The sequence below is a fragment of the Capricornis sumatraensis genome, chromosome 21 (genome assembly GCF_032405125.1).
Source record: "Capricornis sumatraensis isolate serow.1 chromosome 21, serow.2, whole genome shotgun sequence".
In the NCBI taxonomy this organism is placed as follows: Eukaryota; Metazoa; Chordata; class Mammalia; order Artiodactyla; family Bovidae; genus Capricornis; species Capricornis sumatraensis.
This window is the reverse complement of record NC_091089.1, coordinates 46,205,338-46,219,373: the sequence shown is the minus strand read 5'-3', so window position 1 is coordinate 46,219,373 and position 14,036 is coordinate 46,205,338. Positions and strand designations below refer to the sequence as shown.

Sequence of the window (14,036 nt, the reverse complement as noted above, 5' to 3'; positions counted from 1 at the left end):
CCTGAACCCCCAGCAGCTTCCCAGCCTCTTGTCTGCTTTCGGCCTGGGGCTTCTGTAATCTTCAGGGTCTTCCAATGTATAGCCAGCCAGGGCTGCAGGAAGGGTCCCCCAGGCCCCGATGATGGAGATTTCAGCGTCCCACCTGCTGCCCTCCAGCACAGCCTCTCATTCCTCAGGGCTACGCAGAGCCCTGCTGCCTAGATGGACACCAGTGGGTCCACTCTGACCGTCTGCTGCCACCCCTGGAGCAGCTCGAGGTAACCTCCCTGCACCCGGACCTTAGACCCAGCCAACCAGGCAACCACACATAGAAATGGGTTTACTGAACCCAATCCAGTAGGAATCAAGCCCAATTGTGAGCAAAGTTTATATACTGGTCTTACTTCACTGAGGGATAGAAGTTTGGGAGAAAAGTCTTTAAATTTTCTTAAATAACTGCTAAGTAAGAAATTTTAAAATGTATTCAATAGCATAATGTGGTTTGTCAGTGACTATTTTAAGAGAAAGAAATCCTTTTCTTACAGCTATTTTCCTCCTCATAGTTTTCTAATCCCCTTTCCAAAATAATCTAAAAAATAATTCAGAATCTGAAATGAGTGTTATAGGAGCTCCTTGGCAGTCTAGTGATTAAGACTCCATGCTTTCACTGCTGTGGCCCAGTTTTAAGCCCTGCTCAGGAAACGAAGATCCTGCAACCCACATGGCGTGACCAAAACAAAAATGGGTTTATAACTAAGAGTTTTGGGCCCAGGCAGTTATTTAAATGGTACTTTAAGATTTCAGTTTCCAAAGTTCATTTACTAATGTATAGAAATGCAAAAATATATTAATTTTTTATATTAAATTTTTTTCCTGCAATGAAGCTAAACTCAGTTATATGCATTTCAATATTCTTGCTTGGAGAAGTCTATGGACAGAGGAGTCTGGTGGGTCACAGTTCATGTATCGCAAAAAGTTGGACACGACTGAACAACTAACATTTACACTTCACTTTTGGTGGATTGTATGAGGCTTTGTACATTCTCAATCATGTGATCTGTGAATCTATGTACTTATTTGGAGCTTAGAGTTATCATTCTCATCTCTCAGTGAAGGAATCTTGAATTCCTTTTGCTCCATCATCATGAACTGAAAACTGATACAAAAGACCTCAGCCTCTGAGGGCATCTGCTGAACAGTTCCTATTAGTTTCATTCACATTTTCTGCTGAGCTGACTCCAGTTTGTAACAGCGTCCAGAAGCCTGAAGTGACACCTGTCAGGTGACAATCCCTGAATTTCCTGTGCAGAAACCAGAACTGTATGATGTGATCTGCCAGTGTTGTTTATAGCAGAATATAATTTCTGAAAAGTCAGAATTAGAACCAAATAAGCATCAGAAACATTTCTGAGAGGATTTTTTAAGTACTTACAGTGCCCACCACCCCTGGCCAATATATATTGTGAAAAGATTTTTTGTGTAAAAAAAACAGGAGACACATGTATCACTGATTATTTTTAATGATTTTAAGCTGCAGTTCAACCACAGCATTAAAAACAGTCAGAAAGGGCTGATTTCATAACACACAGCACTAGAGCATCATTGTCCTTTAGGGATTGCGATTACAGACCTTGGGTCTAGGAACTGTATCATCACTCAGACAGGCAGGTACAAAACAGCTGGAAATCTTTCTCTCTGTATAACTGGGAATTCTGTTGAACAGTAAGCACAAATGGCTGTTTAAAAAAAAGACCATGACTTTGGATTATCATAGGTCATGTGAACCTATGATATTGAACCTAATGACTATTGAAAAGTTCAGCTACAACTGTACTTCTCATTATAAAGCAGCCTAGTGAAAGTGAACTAAATGCTATTAATAGTATTACACATATTTAAAAATAGCTTTAATATCAGAAAGTGTGATTTTTGAAAACCATGAAATGAAGAATAGTAATACAGGAGGCAAGCACATTAAAATGAACCAGCATCATTAACAGTAAAGTTTAAGCCTCAATTAGTCTTGTAGAAAGGAAGCCATGCTGTGTACCAGGTTTAGTGCTTCAGACAACAACCTGCTCAGCATCCTGTGGGGGGAAGAGGTTCTGACAGGGAGGAGCCTCCACCCTTGACTTGAGCCACCAGGACCCTGCTGCTAGCAGTGAGCAGACAACAGGGGCTGTGAGTGCAAGAAACACAGACCCTCATCATCTTGTGGCCCCTGAAAATCACAGCTGAAGGACTGACCTCTGGTCTGTTAGCATCAAGAGCTGCAGAGGCACTTTCAGTACTTATTTTGTGGATGAGAGTATGATTCTGTCGTGATTTTCAAATCAGAACACATACTGCAGAACAAAAAACGATTAACTAGAATTAACATCCTCTGATGACAGAATAAACTGGAAGTATGATCAGATGGGCAGTATTTCACCAATGACCTCCATGGACAGAACTTGGAAGGAGGCCCACACCCAGAGTTTTATCAGTGGTTTTAGTGAATGTTGTCACTTCTTTCTTTTTTGACTATTAGAATGTTTGAAGATACACAGAATGGTCACTGTCAGAATCGCGAGAGCTGGAAGTAGATGCTTTGTCAGGGGGGATGGCGTGGTCCCTGGTCAATGGCAAAGCCTAGTTTGGTTCCTAGTTTGGTAGTTATCACCAGGAGATATCAAAGGGAGGGGATTTGAGACTTCACTCAGCTGGCTGACTGCCAGTCTGCTCATTATAACCCGTAACAGACATTTTTCTGAGAATGGGGTCTTCTCAAGTGGACTGGTTTGTTCAGTTATTTTTCTGCAAACACTACTGCTCATTCAATGGTTCACAGCTTCCATTTGTCAAAAAGGCACAGAGAGACAGATGGTCACAAATGCATCTAGACTGCACAATCCTTGCTGCAGGCCACTGTGCTCACTCTAACTTAAGTTTTGCAAAGTTTTGCAATTTTAATGAAAAGTGCGTTCTTCACTGGGTCTGCCCTCTTCATTCTACAATGTAAGATAGAATATGTTTTCATAAAGCAAATTGAAAAATTAGCATTTTTTCTGACTATAATACTGGTCCAACTGAACTTGAAGGGATTGAAAAGAAACATCTGGTGGCCCCAGAAGGCTACAGAATTTTAAAAACTTATTTCTTAAAAAGTGTTTTCACAACAAAGAAGCAACTCTGATTGCTGTACATAGAATGTGCTTGCTTGTTCACACTTACTTCCCTTGTGTTATAATATTGATATTTAATAAGAAAATAAATGACATAGACTTTATCTGTATGCATCCACTAGCAGATTTCCTTACAAAAGAGGACAAAGCACATAGGTATTCACAAATTCTATGCCATTTCTGTTAAATCTGGTACCTATACATTATATTGCAGTACCGTTTTTGTTCCACCCATTGGGTAGGATATGTGCTTAATCTGGTCAAGTTATATATACAGCACCTAACAAAATGAATGCATGACAGACACTGAAAGCACCGTTATGAGTGAGGCATGATGACGCATCAGCTGAAGTTAGAACATGTGGCACTTCAGTCAGTAAAACTGTTGCACTCAGCTCTGTGGAAGGATGTGAGTCCTCATCACCTGCATCTCTGGACAGTTCTCACCCAGCACCGTGCACACTGAGGACAGCACTGCTCACAAGGCCTCCCTCCCTGAGCCACCCTGAAGGCAGTAGCAGCAAATGACTGTCAAACCCTGACCGTGAATACAGACCCAAAATGCAGCACTTGGGGAGTAAAATAACCTAAGCTGAGATCCTGATTTCTAAGGAATCCACGCAAGGCAGGTGAGCTGCTGGGACCCTTTCATGGTTGGGGTGAGAGTAGGTGTTTCATCTGCCTTTGTTGGGCCCCTTTAGACACACTGTCCTCTCACTGGGGGGACTTGCCAATGCATCTCCACTTCACCAAAGCCATGGTAACCAAGGCAACCATGCAGAAGGGGAGCCTGGTCCCTGCTCTTCCACTAGGAAGTGGGGAGCAGGTGTCTGTCACTGCAGGGCCACACACCCAGCGCCAGTATCCTTCCCAGTTTTTTCCTCATAGACACTGCTGAGCTTTGGAAATTTTAAGAAAAATGCAGGGTACACCTACATGTCATTGGCAACAGCAGACCTCAAGTAGCAGCCTCAGCACCACAAACAAGGCTTGGGGAGCAGCCCCCAGCTGCCACGCCTCAGCCAGGCTGACCCACACATAAGCCATGTGGCCAGCAGCGGACGGAGGCTGCTTTGGAGGGGTGTACAGCCCCAGCCAGTGTCTGCAGGGACACCCCCGCCAGAGAGCAGGCGGAGTTAAGGCCCGGGCCTGCCTGTCAGGATGCAGCCCCTTGCTCTGAGGAAGGCAGAGACTGGAATGGATTCTGCCAGTTCTGAGCGCTTCTGCAAAGTGCTGGCCTTTGAGCCCTTCTCCTCCTTAAGACAATAAAATACAGAGAAAGAGCAGTAACTCGAAGTTGGAGATGTGCTTATCTGCACATAGATCCCTGTGCTGGGGTGAAAGGCCTGCAGTTTCCTGCTGGCCCCTTCCTACTAGCCCCTCTCCCAGCTGCAGTTAGTAGATTTAAGTGTCCTTCTGAGGACAAACCTACCTGTGTTTTGCATGTTTTCCTCTGCTGACTGGGCTGTGTATCCAAGTGTATTTTTGGTGTGGAGGACAGAGAGTAGGCCTGTCAAGCTTTTTAAACACTGAATTTTGGTCACAGAAGAACTCTGTAAATGCGTGGCTTGTTTAGCAAAATCTCTTTTGTAGGAAAGGACAACCTCAGTGTCTGAGGAACACCAGGCTTTCTGAAAAAGTCAACAGATGTGTGAATCTTCCTGTAGGTGGGCCTGCTCAAGGCTCACACCCAGGGTGTTGCTGAGACTGTGGAGCCCAGCTTCCACCCACTGCTCCCTGGTCACCTGACTCTGGCGTCTAAGCTGGACCCTCTGGCGTCTAAGCTGGACCCTCAGGCTCCACTGACCAGGCTGCAGCTTCAGAGCCATGTCTCCTTTCCATCCCAGGCCACACAACCTTCGAGAGAGTATAGACCTAAATCACCTTATCCCTGTATGGAAAGGAGACTGACCTAATTCAATTTAGGACCTCAGCTTTTAAGAGACCAGCCTCAGAGACCATCCAAGTCATGCTTTGTATAGTTACAGATGCGGACATCTCTAACTGTTAACATTAGAGGCAGTTATCTAATAGGGTGGCGAAAGGGAGCAACCGCTGTTTTAAAAGACAATTAAAGTTATTTGAATAATTGTTTTGCCAGTACTAAGGACAGATGCCAGATGTTCAGGTACTTGCAGAAATTTACTAATTTCTGCGCATAAATCACCATTTTGAGCTAGAACCATAGAATGGGCTCACCCACTCTCCCAAAAGTGCTGGCGAAGTTTGGAATGACGACATCATCAGTCAACCTTGTTCTGCACCTGGGAGGATGCCTGACTGAATCTGCTGCAGATGAGGAGGACAAGCACTTCCCCATAGTCACCACCAACTCGAGGTGAAGCCTCCATCAAGCAAGCATAGGCTCGTGGTCGAGGCTGTCTGACCTCGTAGGGGGATGAAGGGGTCCCCTGGTCAGGTCCCCCAGAGCTCTGCCTGTCCTAGAGCTCCCACTGTGGCCCTCAGCAGGCACACTGCCCAACAGGATCTGAAGCATGAGTGACAACCGCTGACCATTTTCTCCTAAGATAGACCAACTACTTGTGTGGATGTCACTGTGAAGTGGATGAGGATCCAATCCTCCAGACAAAACCTGGGACTTACCAGCCAAGAAGGGCCTCAGAAAGGGCAGCAGACAGGACCTGAGGTTGACAGTGCTCTGCCGACGGCACAAGGGCACCTTGCCAGACAACCATACCCAAGACGACAACACTCAGAACTGAGTGAACACTTGGACCTGCAGGTCAGATACCCTGCGAGACCAGGTAGGGGCTGCACAGAAGCCCCCACCTGGGTGCAGGAAAGGCAGATGTTCTGCAGAAGGAACTTACTGTGTTAGAGGAGGATGAATGTTACAAGATTTAAGTCTTCTGGCTGAGTTTAGCTGCAGGTTGTGCTTTGCATTTTCACACAAGGCTCTGAGTCACTCCCTGCCCAGCTCTGGTCTCCAGGAGAGCCTGAGTGACCCAGAAGCATGGCTGGTTCTGAGCCCTGCATCTCTCCCAGGCGCTGGTTCCCATATGGGGCTGGTTCCCTTCCTCAACTCAGGAGTTTCTGCACACACAGAACCCGCAGCTAGCGTCAGGCAACACCAGGGCAGCGAGCACATCGGAGCCACTGCCAAGTCTCAATGATCAGCCATCCAGGCCTGAACTCAACTATCCATGGAAAGACAGACCACAGGAAACACTGAAATCACATGTTTCAACAGTATAAAAATAACCACCTTGCATTTTAAACAATTTATTGCATAAAATAGTGTATTATCTGAGTATATTTCATGCTACAGTGAAAAAAAAAAAAAAACAATTACTGCAGAAACTGCCCTGCTGGAGGACTAGGGCAGCACTGTGTGATGTGTGAATGCAGGCGTGAAACACACAGCCTGAGGCTGGAGGGACTCGACCCACCAGGGATGCGGGCGTTTCCTCTGCTCCATCTAGTCTGCAGGTGCCCTGGTGATGCATGCCCTGTGATGACTCTCTTCACCAGTGTAAGTTAGCAGTATGTTAGGCTACCTCTCCAAACACCCTTTCCTGCACAATTATGGGGGGAACATTATTATGGGGCCTAATAATGATGCACAGGTGAGAAAACAACATACAGGACTTCACATAAAGCTTCCTCAGGTTAAACAGTGAAGATAGTGCAATTTTTAAAAACACAGCATCACAACACAGATTTAACTCCTTGCATTCATCTGACTTCACTTTATACCTTGGCACACAAAGCAGAAACTTAAAATCATATTTTTAAAACAAAAGTTCCACAGTTCGGGGGGAAAGCAAACTAGCGAGTCTTCCCCATAACGTATAACATTTTCCTCTGTATTCGGTTAATTGTAAAACAGGCATTCTGGCCTCTGCTTTCACATTAAAGTCAAACGCCTCATGGGTTTTATTTTATGGTGTCTTCAAAGCACCCTTTTGTGTTCTCATGCCCACACTTCACCAAAACTAGCCCTGTCCTGTCTCTGCCGCAGATGAATACTGTTGTGGCCAGACTGGAGGTTTACACTATTCCCTTCTGCGTGTGGCTCCCCTGAAAAGAATTGTTCTGTTTTACTGAATTCTGCTGTGCTGCGACTCCATTTCTTTTCTCACATCAGGTGTGCTCGCAGGTCAGGTGCACTCCCTGGGCTTCCTGTCCGTGCCCTGGACTGGCAGCTCCGTGCTCCGGGGCCTTCCCGCTGGAGCAACAGTCTGCTCCCCCTGTGTGCGCCGCTGTGCTGGGGGTGGGAGGGAGTGGCGCCTGGGTAGTGGCCCATCGCTTCACTGTAGGCCGGGGGCGGCCCCGCCATCCTCCCAGTACTACTGCATGTGCTGGCACTGATGCCTGAATTGCTGCTGGGTGGGCACGGGCCCCCACTGTACACGGATACGCCTATCAAGTCGCTGTCAAAAACAGTTCGGTTGGGCGGTGCCCGCACTGACTCTCGGTTGAGTTCCATCTGCTGTTCAGGGTCCCGGAGCTGCAGCGTGCAGGGCCCCTGGTAAGGAGGTGGCTCCTCCCCATCCGACAGGGAGATGGTGGGGGGAAGGTCAATCTCGTGCTGCACGTAGGGGTAGGTGGGCTGGAAGCGGCTGAACCGATCCCTCTGGAGAAAAGGTGGGGCAGTCACCCCATCCCTGGACCGCGGGGCATACATGGTCTGCAGGGAAGAGAGGAACGGCTGCGAGATGTTCTCAGCACAGTGATGACCACGGACGTGAAGGCCGCAGGGAAATAACGCCTGGTCTGTTCTCACCCGTCTGAAAACTTCCCCCACCAAAAAAACAAGTAAAGACTATTCCAGAAAAAAAGGTTTTCTCATTCCTAATGACTTACATCACTCACCTTGCCAAACCCAGGATGGTTCAGCAACGGATAATTGCAGTTACCTGAAAATGTAGGTTTAATGGAGTTATTGTATGTGCTATGTGTACATTTCCCACTGGGTTAAGAAGAATGCAGGAGCCCCCACCCCCAGGCCAGCCCCCCAACATGACCTGCTCCAGGTCCCACTCTTTTTTATAGAAAGTAAGGACAGCCCCCCTGCTTTCTCAAGCCCCTTCCAGCTCCTAGACCTGTGATTCAGAGGAGTGGGGAAGGGGATAGAATTTCCTTTGTAATTGAAAGTTGCAAATTCACAGGCCTGTACTTAGAGCAGATACAAGCCTGGGACAACTCATGACTTATTTATAGGAACCTGCTGCCCTATCAGTTACTTGAAAATATGAAACAAATGACTTTTTCTTTCTGGCTTCTAAACTTATCCAGTTATTTTGGATAAAATTTCCTGTAATTTTTAGCAACCAACATGAAAAATGTTTTATATTCCAAAGTAAAGATGATTATAGATTTTTTTTCCCCCAAAAGAATCTAGACATTTTATTTAACATAACTTATTCACCATTCAACTTTCTTCTAGAGGAAAGACATACATATATAAAGATACATATTCATTAACTTCTCTCATACCATATTTTTAACTCAAAAGGCAAAAAACTTATTTTCCCAATTGTATGTGTGTGCATGCTCAGTCGTGTCCAACTCTTTGCAATCCCATGGACTGTGGTCCACCAGGATCCTCTGTCCACGGAATTTTTCAGGGAGGAATACTGGAGTGGGTTGGCACTTCCTACTCGAGGGGATCTCCCCCACCCAGGGTGCGAACCTGTATTGGCAGGCAGATTCTTTACCACTGCACCACCTAGAAAGCCCCTTCCCTATCATACTAAGTCTTTATTGAATCTGTTACAACACTTTCATGTTTTGGTTATATTGGCCTTCAGGCATGTGGGATCCTAGCTCCCTGGCCGGGGATTGAACCCCTTGCATTGGAAGGTGAAGTCTTAATACCACTGGACCACCAGGGAAGTTCCTCCCCAACCTCCTAAACCAGGTTATTGGCACACATCTTAGTCTTTGTGCCGACACAACCCTTCCACCAATCTTGTTCATCTCCTGCCACCCACATCTCACCAGTGTTCAGTCCCTTACCTCTGAGGTAGGCCGAGGTTCAGAGCCGTCTGAAGGCCACAGGCACCCTTCCTGAGTGGGGAGCAGGGAGTGGACATCACAGGAAGATAATTAGTTTCATGCAGCAGCACCCAAAGCCAAGGCATCACACACACTCCACTGAACACAGGCTGTTTAACACCCAGGACCACAAAGCCCCAGCCCTTAATCTGCACCTCGAGGAAAGCTGTGGCCACAAGTACAACAGATCTCCCCACAGTAGCATTGAGAAAGGTCTGGAGTCTCTCAATCTACACGTGTGTGTGTGCAACTCTGGTATCAAGCCTTCTGAGCTGGGGCTGCCCTCCGTTAACAGCAGCAGAAGGAAAGCACTGCCCGTCCACAGCAGTGGGCTTTCAAACTGAAAACTGAGTTTCTCAAACCTAAGAGCCGCCTGGGCATCTTCCAATGAACTGATTCTTCAGTACAAACATTCACAAGGTACATGGAACCTGAGATTGAGTTGTAGTATCTTTTTTCACAAATGTTTGGCCAGACTGACAAGCAAACAATAGGCATGACAAAGGATCACTTGTAAGACCATGAACCTGTCAACAGAGTATTTCCATGTGGTATCCCTTCTGAACTCATTGTTGGCTACAGCAGGGTCTGCTGGGCTGTTGTGATTGGTAAGAACTGCATCAGAGCGAGGGCAGTGCCCACATTTTTGGATTCCAAAAGAATATGCACACATGATCTGCCATCATAGCCTCCTGTGACCTGAAAGTGACCACAGACAGACCTAGTAGGTAAAGGTGACCTTCAGAGGCAAAGGTGACCTTCCCTGCTCCCTGCAGGCCAGTGTCCAGCACAGCCCCCCTCACTGCAAGCAGGTGGCATCCTTAGGTCTGACTATACAACCATGTAATGGCGACAGGCCACAGAGTGACTAACCAGGTGTCCAAGCCCCGGTGTTGAGAACAGCACCGAACACCCTCCACTGTTTCCAGGACTCAGAATTCTACTCTTGGTGACAACAGCTGTAGATTAAAGCACAGGGTACAGCCTGATGGCCAGAACTCACAGCGCCAGATGAAGCAGGTGAGGAAGGACCCAGGAGAAGGGTGGCGCATTTTCTGAAAATGGCAGTAACCATTCTCAATGGTTTTATTTCCCTAGAAATTAGCAACACTGAAAAAATCCCTGAAAAAGATTGACACCAAGCCCTGCACACACTCAGTCCTGTATTTCACCAAATCCGCATCAACCTCTCTGTTTCTAAATCCATGTGCTTCCCGGCCCCGCTTTTCACAGTCCCTCCTGCCAACCCCACCCCTCCAGACCTCCCCTCCCCCTGCCTCTCTGGCCACTCAGCCTGTTCCCCCTGGGACACATCTGCATCACCACCGCCACAGCAACCACAGCAGATGCCCCGGGGAGCCAGGTCCTCTGACCATGGCGGAGTAAGCTGAGAAATAAGTTAGCAGTTTATAGAATTCATAGCAACAGGAATGAAATCAAACCAGCATCACTACCCAGGCCCATATGCACTGCATCTCTCCTAGCTGTGTGCTTGTGAGAACTGTTCACTCAAGCTGTGTCCACAGAGCACCTCTTGGTGACCTAAAGATGCCCCCATGGGTGCCGCGGGGAGCAGGGCCACCAGGACCCAGGCCCACAATGGCCTTGGGCCACCACGAGGGGCTCCAGGGAATCTGCATGCTGTGGAGAAGGAACAGGACAGCTCTGGATCTCACAGGGGGAAGATGTGTGTTTTCAGATTCCTTTACCCTCGAGGAATCTGCTTTGTATTTTACTCCTCCAGCCACATCGGCAGGAAACTTTCCCCTAAGTTGAACCTGACACTAAAACATCTGTATTAAAGATTAAAAAATCACGCGCTCTTCCAAGTGATTGTCTTTACCATCCGAATGATCCAGATATGCCGGCTGCAGACCTAGAACACAATGACTGCGTTTTTTCCTTTTAAATCTGGCACTTTTTTCGGGCTGGATGGTGAGTAGAAAATCAAAATTGTCTTTTTTAGAGTTGTGGTAAGTTATATGTAACATTTACTATTTTAATCATTTGAAAGCATACGGTTCTGTGGCAATAAGTCCATCCACTTGCCATGCACTGATCGCTGCATCCATCTCCAGAATTTGTCTGAGACACCACACCTACTAAACACCAACTCTGTATTCCTTCCACCCAAGGCCCGGGTGACCAGCACTCTACCCTCTGTCTCTATGAATCTGACTGTTCTAAGGACCTCATCCAAGTGGAATCATACAATACTGTCCTTATTTCACTGAGCATAATGACTTTATGGCTTATCCATGGTGCAGCCAGTGTCAGCATTTCCTTCCTTTTTAAGGATGAGTAATAATCCATTGCAGGGACATACTGTATTTTGTTATTCATAGGTGGGTTGTGTCCACCTTTTGGCCATCGTGAATAATGCTACTGTAAACGGGGGTGTACAAATCTCTCTCTGAATCTCTGCTTTTCATGGAGGAGAACTTTTGGGTCATGTGGTAACTCCATGTTTAATGTGGAGGGTCAGGGGGAACCACTACTGTTTCCCAGAGTGGTGGTACCATTTCACATTCTCACCAACGAGCACAGGGTTCCAATTTCTTGCCAATCCTGATCTTCCAGTTTCTTGATAATCAGTCCAAGTGGGTGTGATGTGGCATCTCACCCTGGTTTTAGCCTGTGTATGGTTAGTATGTTAAGTTGGGGTTCTCCAGAGAAACAGGAGACAGACTGATTATAGGCATCAACCACGTGCTCACGGAGGCAGAGAGGTCCCACATTTGCAATGTGTAAGATGGACAACCAGGAAAGCCAGTGGTATAATTCAGTCCAAATAATGAAGAACTGAGAACTGGGGGGGCTGCTGGTATATGTTGTGGATTTCCAAGGCCCCAAAACCAGGAGCTCTGATGCCCAAGGGCAGGAGAAAATCAACATCCCAGCTCAAGAAAAGAGAGGAAGAAAGAACTTGCCCATCCTCCACCTTCTTGTTTTACCCAGGCCCTCAGGGATTGGATGATGCTCACCCACACTGGTGAGGGCAGATTTTCTTCACTCCGTCCACTGAGTCGAATGGTTATCTCTTTTGGAATAACTCTGACAGACACACCCAAAAGTAATGCTTTATCCAGGCATTGCTTAGCTCAGTCAGGCTGACACACAAAATTAACCATCACAATTAGTGATCATGAGCTCTTCTCATGTGCTTATTGGCTATCTGTATTATCTTCCTGGGAGAAGTATCTACTCAGGTTCTTTGCCTATTTTAAATCTGCCTAAATTAAAATTACATTGACTTACTTTGTTGTTTGTTATAAAAGTTCTTTATACTTTTTGATTATCGACATGTGATTTGCAAATATTTTCTCCCATTCTGTGAGTTGCCTTTCACTCTCGATAGTGTCCTGTGATAAGGTTAAGATTTTACTTTTTGAAGTCCAATTTACCAATTTTTTTTCTTTGGTTGCCTGTGCTTTTGGTGTCAGAGTCAAGATACCATTGCCAAATCCAGTGTCATGAAGCTTTTTCCCTATTGTTTTAAGAGTTTAATAGTTTTAACTTGTACATTTAGGTTTTGATACATTTTGAATTAACTTTTTGTATACGCTAGCAGATAAGGGTTCAATGTCATTATTTTGCAATGAACACCCAGTCTATCCAACACCATTTTTTTTAAGAGTCTCCTTTCTCCTTGAATGGCCTTTGGAACCCTTGTTGGAAATCACCTGACCATACATGGTAGTTGATTCGATAAGTCATGTCTGACAAATCTGCGACCCCACGGACTGCAGCCCCACCAGGATCCTCTGTCCATGGAATTTTCCAGGCAAGAATACTGTAGTGGGTTGCAATTTCCTTCTCCAGGGGATCTTCTGGACTGAGGAATCAAACCCAGGTCTCCTGCATTGCAGGCGGATTCCTGCATTACCGGCAGATTCTTTTACTGACTGAGTTACAAGGGAAGTCCCTCTGACCATACATGGGGGAGTTTATTTCCAGGCTCTCTATTCTATCCTGTTGGTCTAAATGTTTGTCTTTATTGCATTCTGGTAACTTTTGAAATTAAGAAGCATGTAATTCCCAACTTCGTTATTCTTTTTCAACATTATTTTGGCTATGGGCGGGCTGGAGTCCCCTGAATTTCAGGACGGGCTTTTCTATTTCTGCAGAAAAACATCAGGGAGCATACTGGTGGGTTGCTCTCGGCATCTTAACAGTATCAAGTCTTTCGGTCCATGAACCCAAGATACCTTTCCATTTACTTGAGAATAATTTCTTTCACCAACACTACAAACCCATCATATTCATGGTTAAGTTTATTCCTAAGTATTTTATTCTGTTTGATGTTATCGTAAACTGAACTGTTTTCTTAATTTCTTTTTGGATTGTTTGTTGTTAGTATAAACAAACACAACTGATTTGGGGGGGGGGCTGATTTTGTGTCCTGCAACTTTGCTGAACTTATTAGTTCTAGTGGATTTTTTGTTTATTAGTTAATTGGAATGCTTAGGGTTTTCTTACATATCATGTCATCTACAAAGAGAAGTAAGTTTACTTTTTCCTTTCTTACTGAGATACATGTCTTTTCTTGCCTTGTTGCTCCAGCTAAAACTTAAATACTATGTTGGATAGAAGTGGTGAAAGAACACATGCGTCCTTTCCTTGTTCCAGATCTGAGAGGGGAGCCACCAGTCACTCACTGTTGTGTATCATGTTCACTGCGGGCTTTTCATAGATTACTTCATTATGCTGAGGTAGTTTCCTCGTATCTTAGTTTGTTGAATGTTTTTATTATGAGAGGGTGCTGAATTATGTTAGATACTTTTTTTGTATCAAAGAGACGATGATGCCGTTTTTTTCCTTTCACTCTGTTAATGAGGTGAATTACATAGATTGATTTCATAATGTGGAACC

At 45.6% G+C, this 14,036-nt stretch overlaps 1 protein-coding gene across 1 annotated transcript in view; it reads right to left on the bottom strand.

Moving 5' to 3' along the window:
- Positions 1–6,446: 6,446 nt before the first annotated feature.
- LDLRAD4 (low density lipoprotein receptor class A domain containing 4) overlaps positions 6,447–14,036 on the bottom strand; it is a 53,909-nt gene continuing 46,319 nt past the window's right edge. Inside the window, 3 exon segments of the mRNA XM_068993773.1 lie at positions 6,447–7,323; positions 7,326–7,794; positions 9,126–9,176. Coding sequence (XP_068849874.1) covers positions 7,265–7,323; positions 7,326–7,794; positions 9,126–9,176 — 579 coding nt within the window. The 3' untranslated portion in view covers positions 6,447–7,264.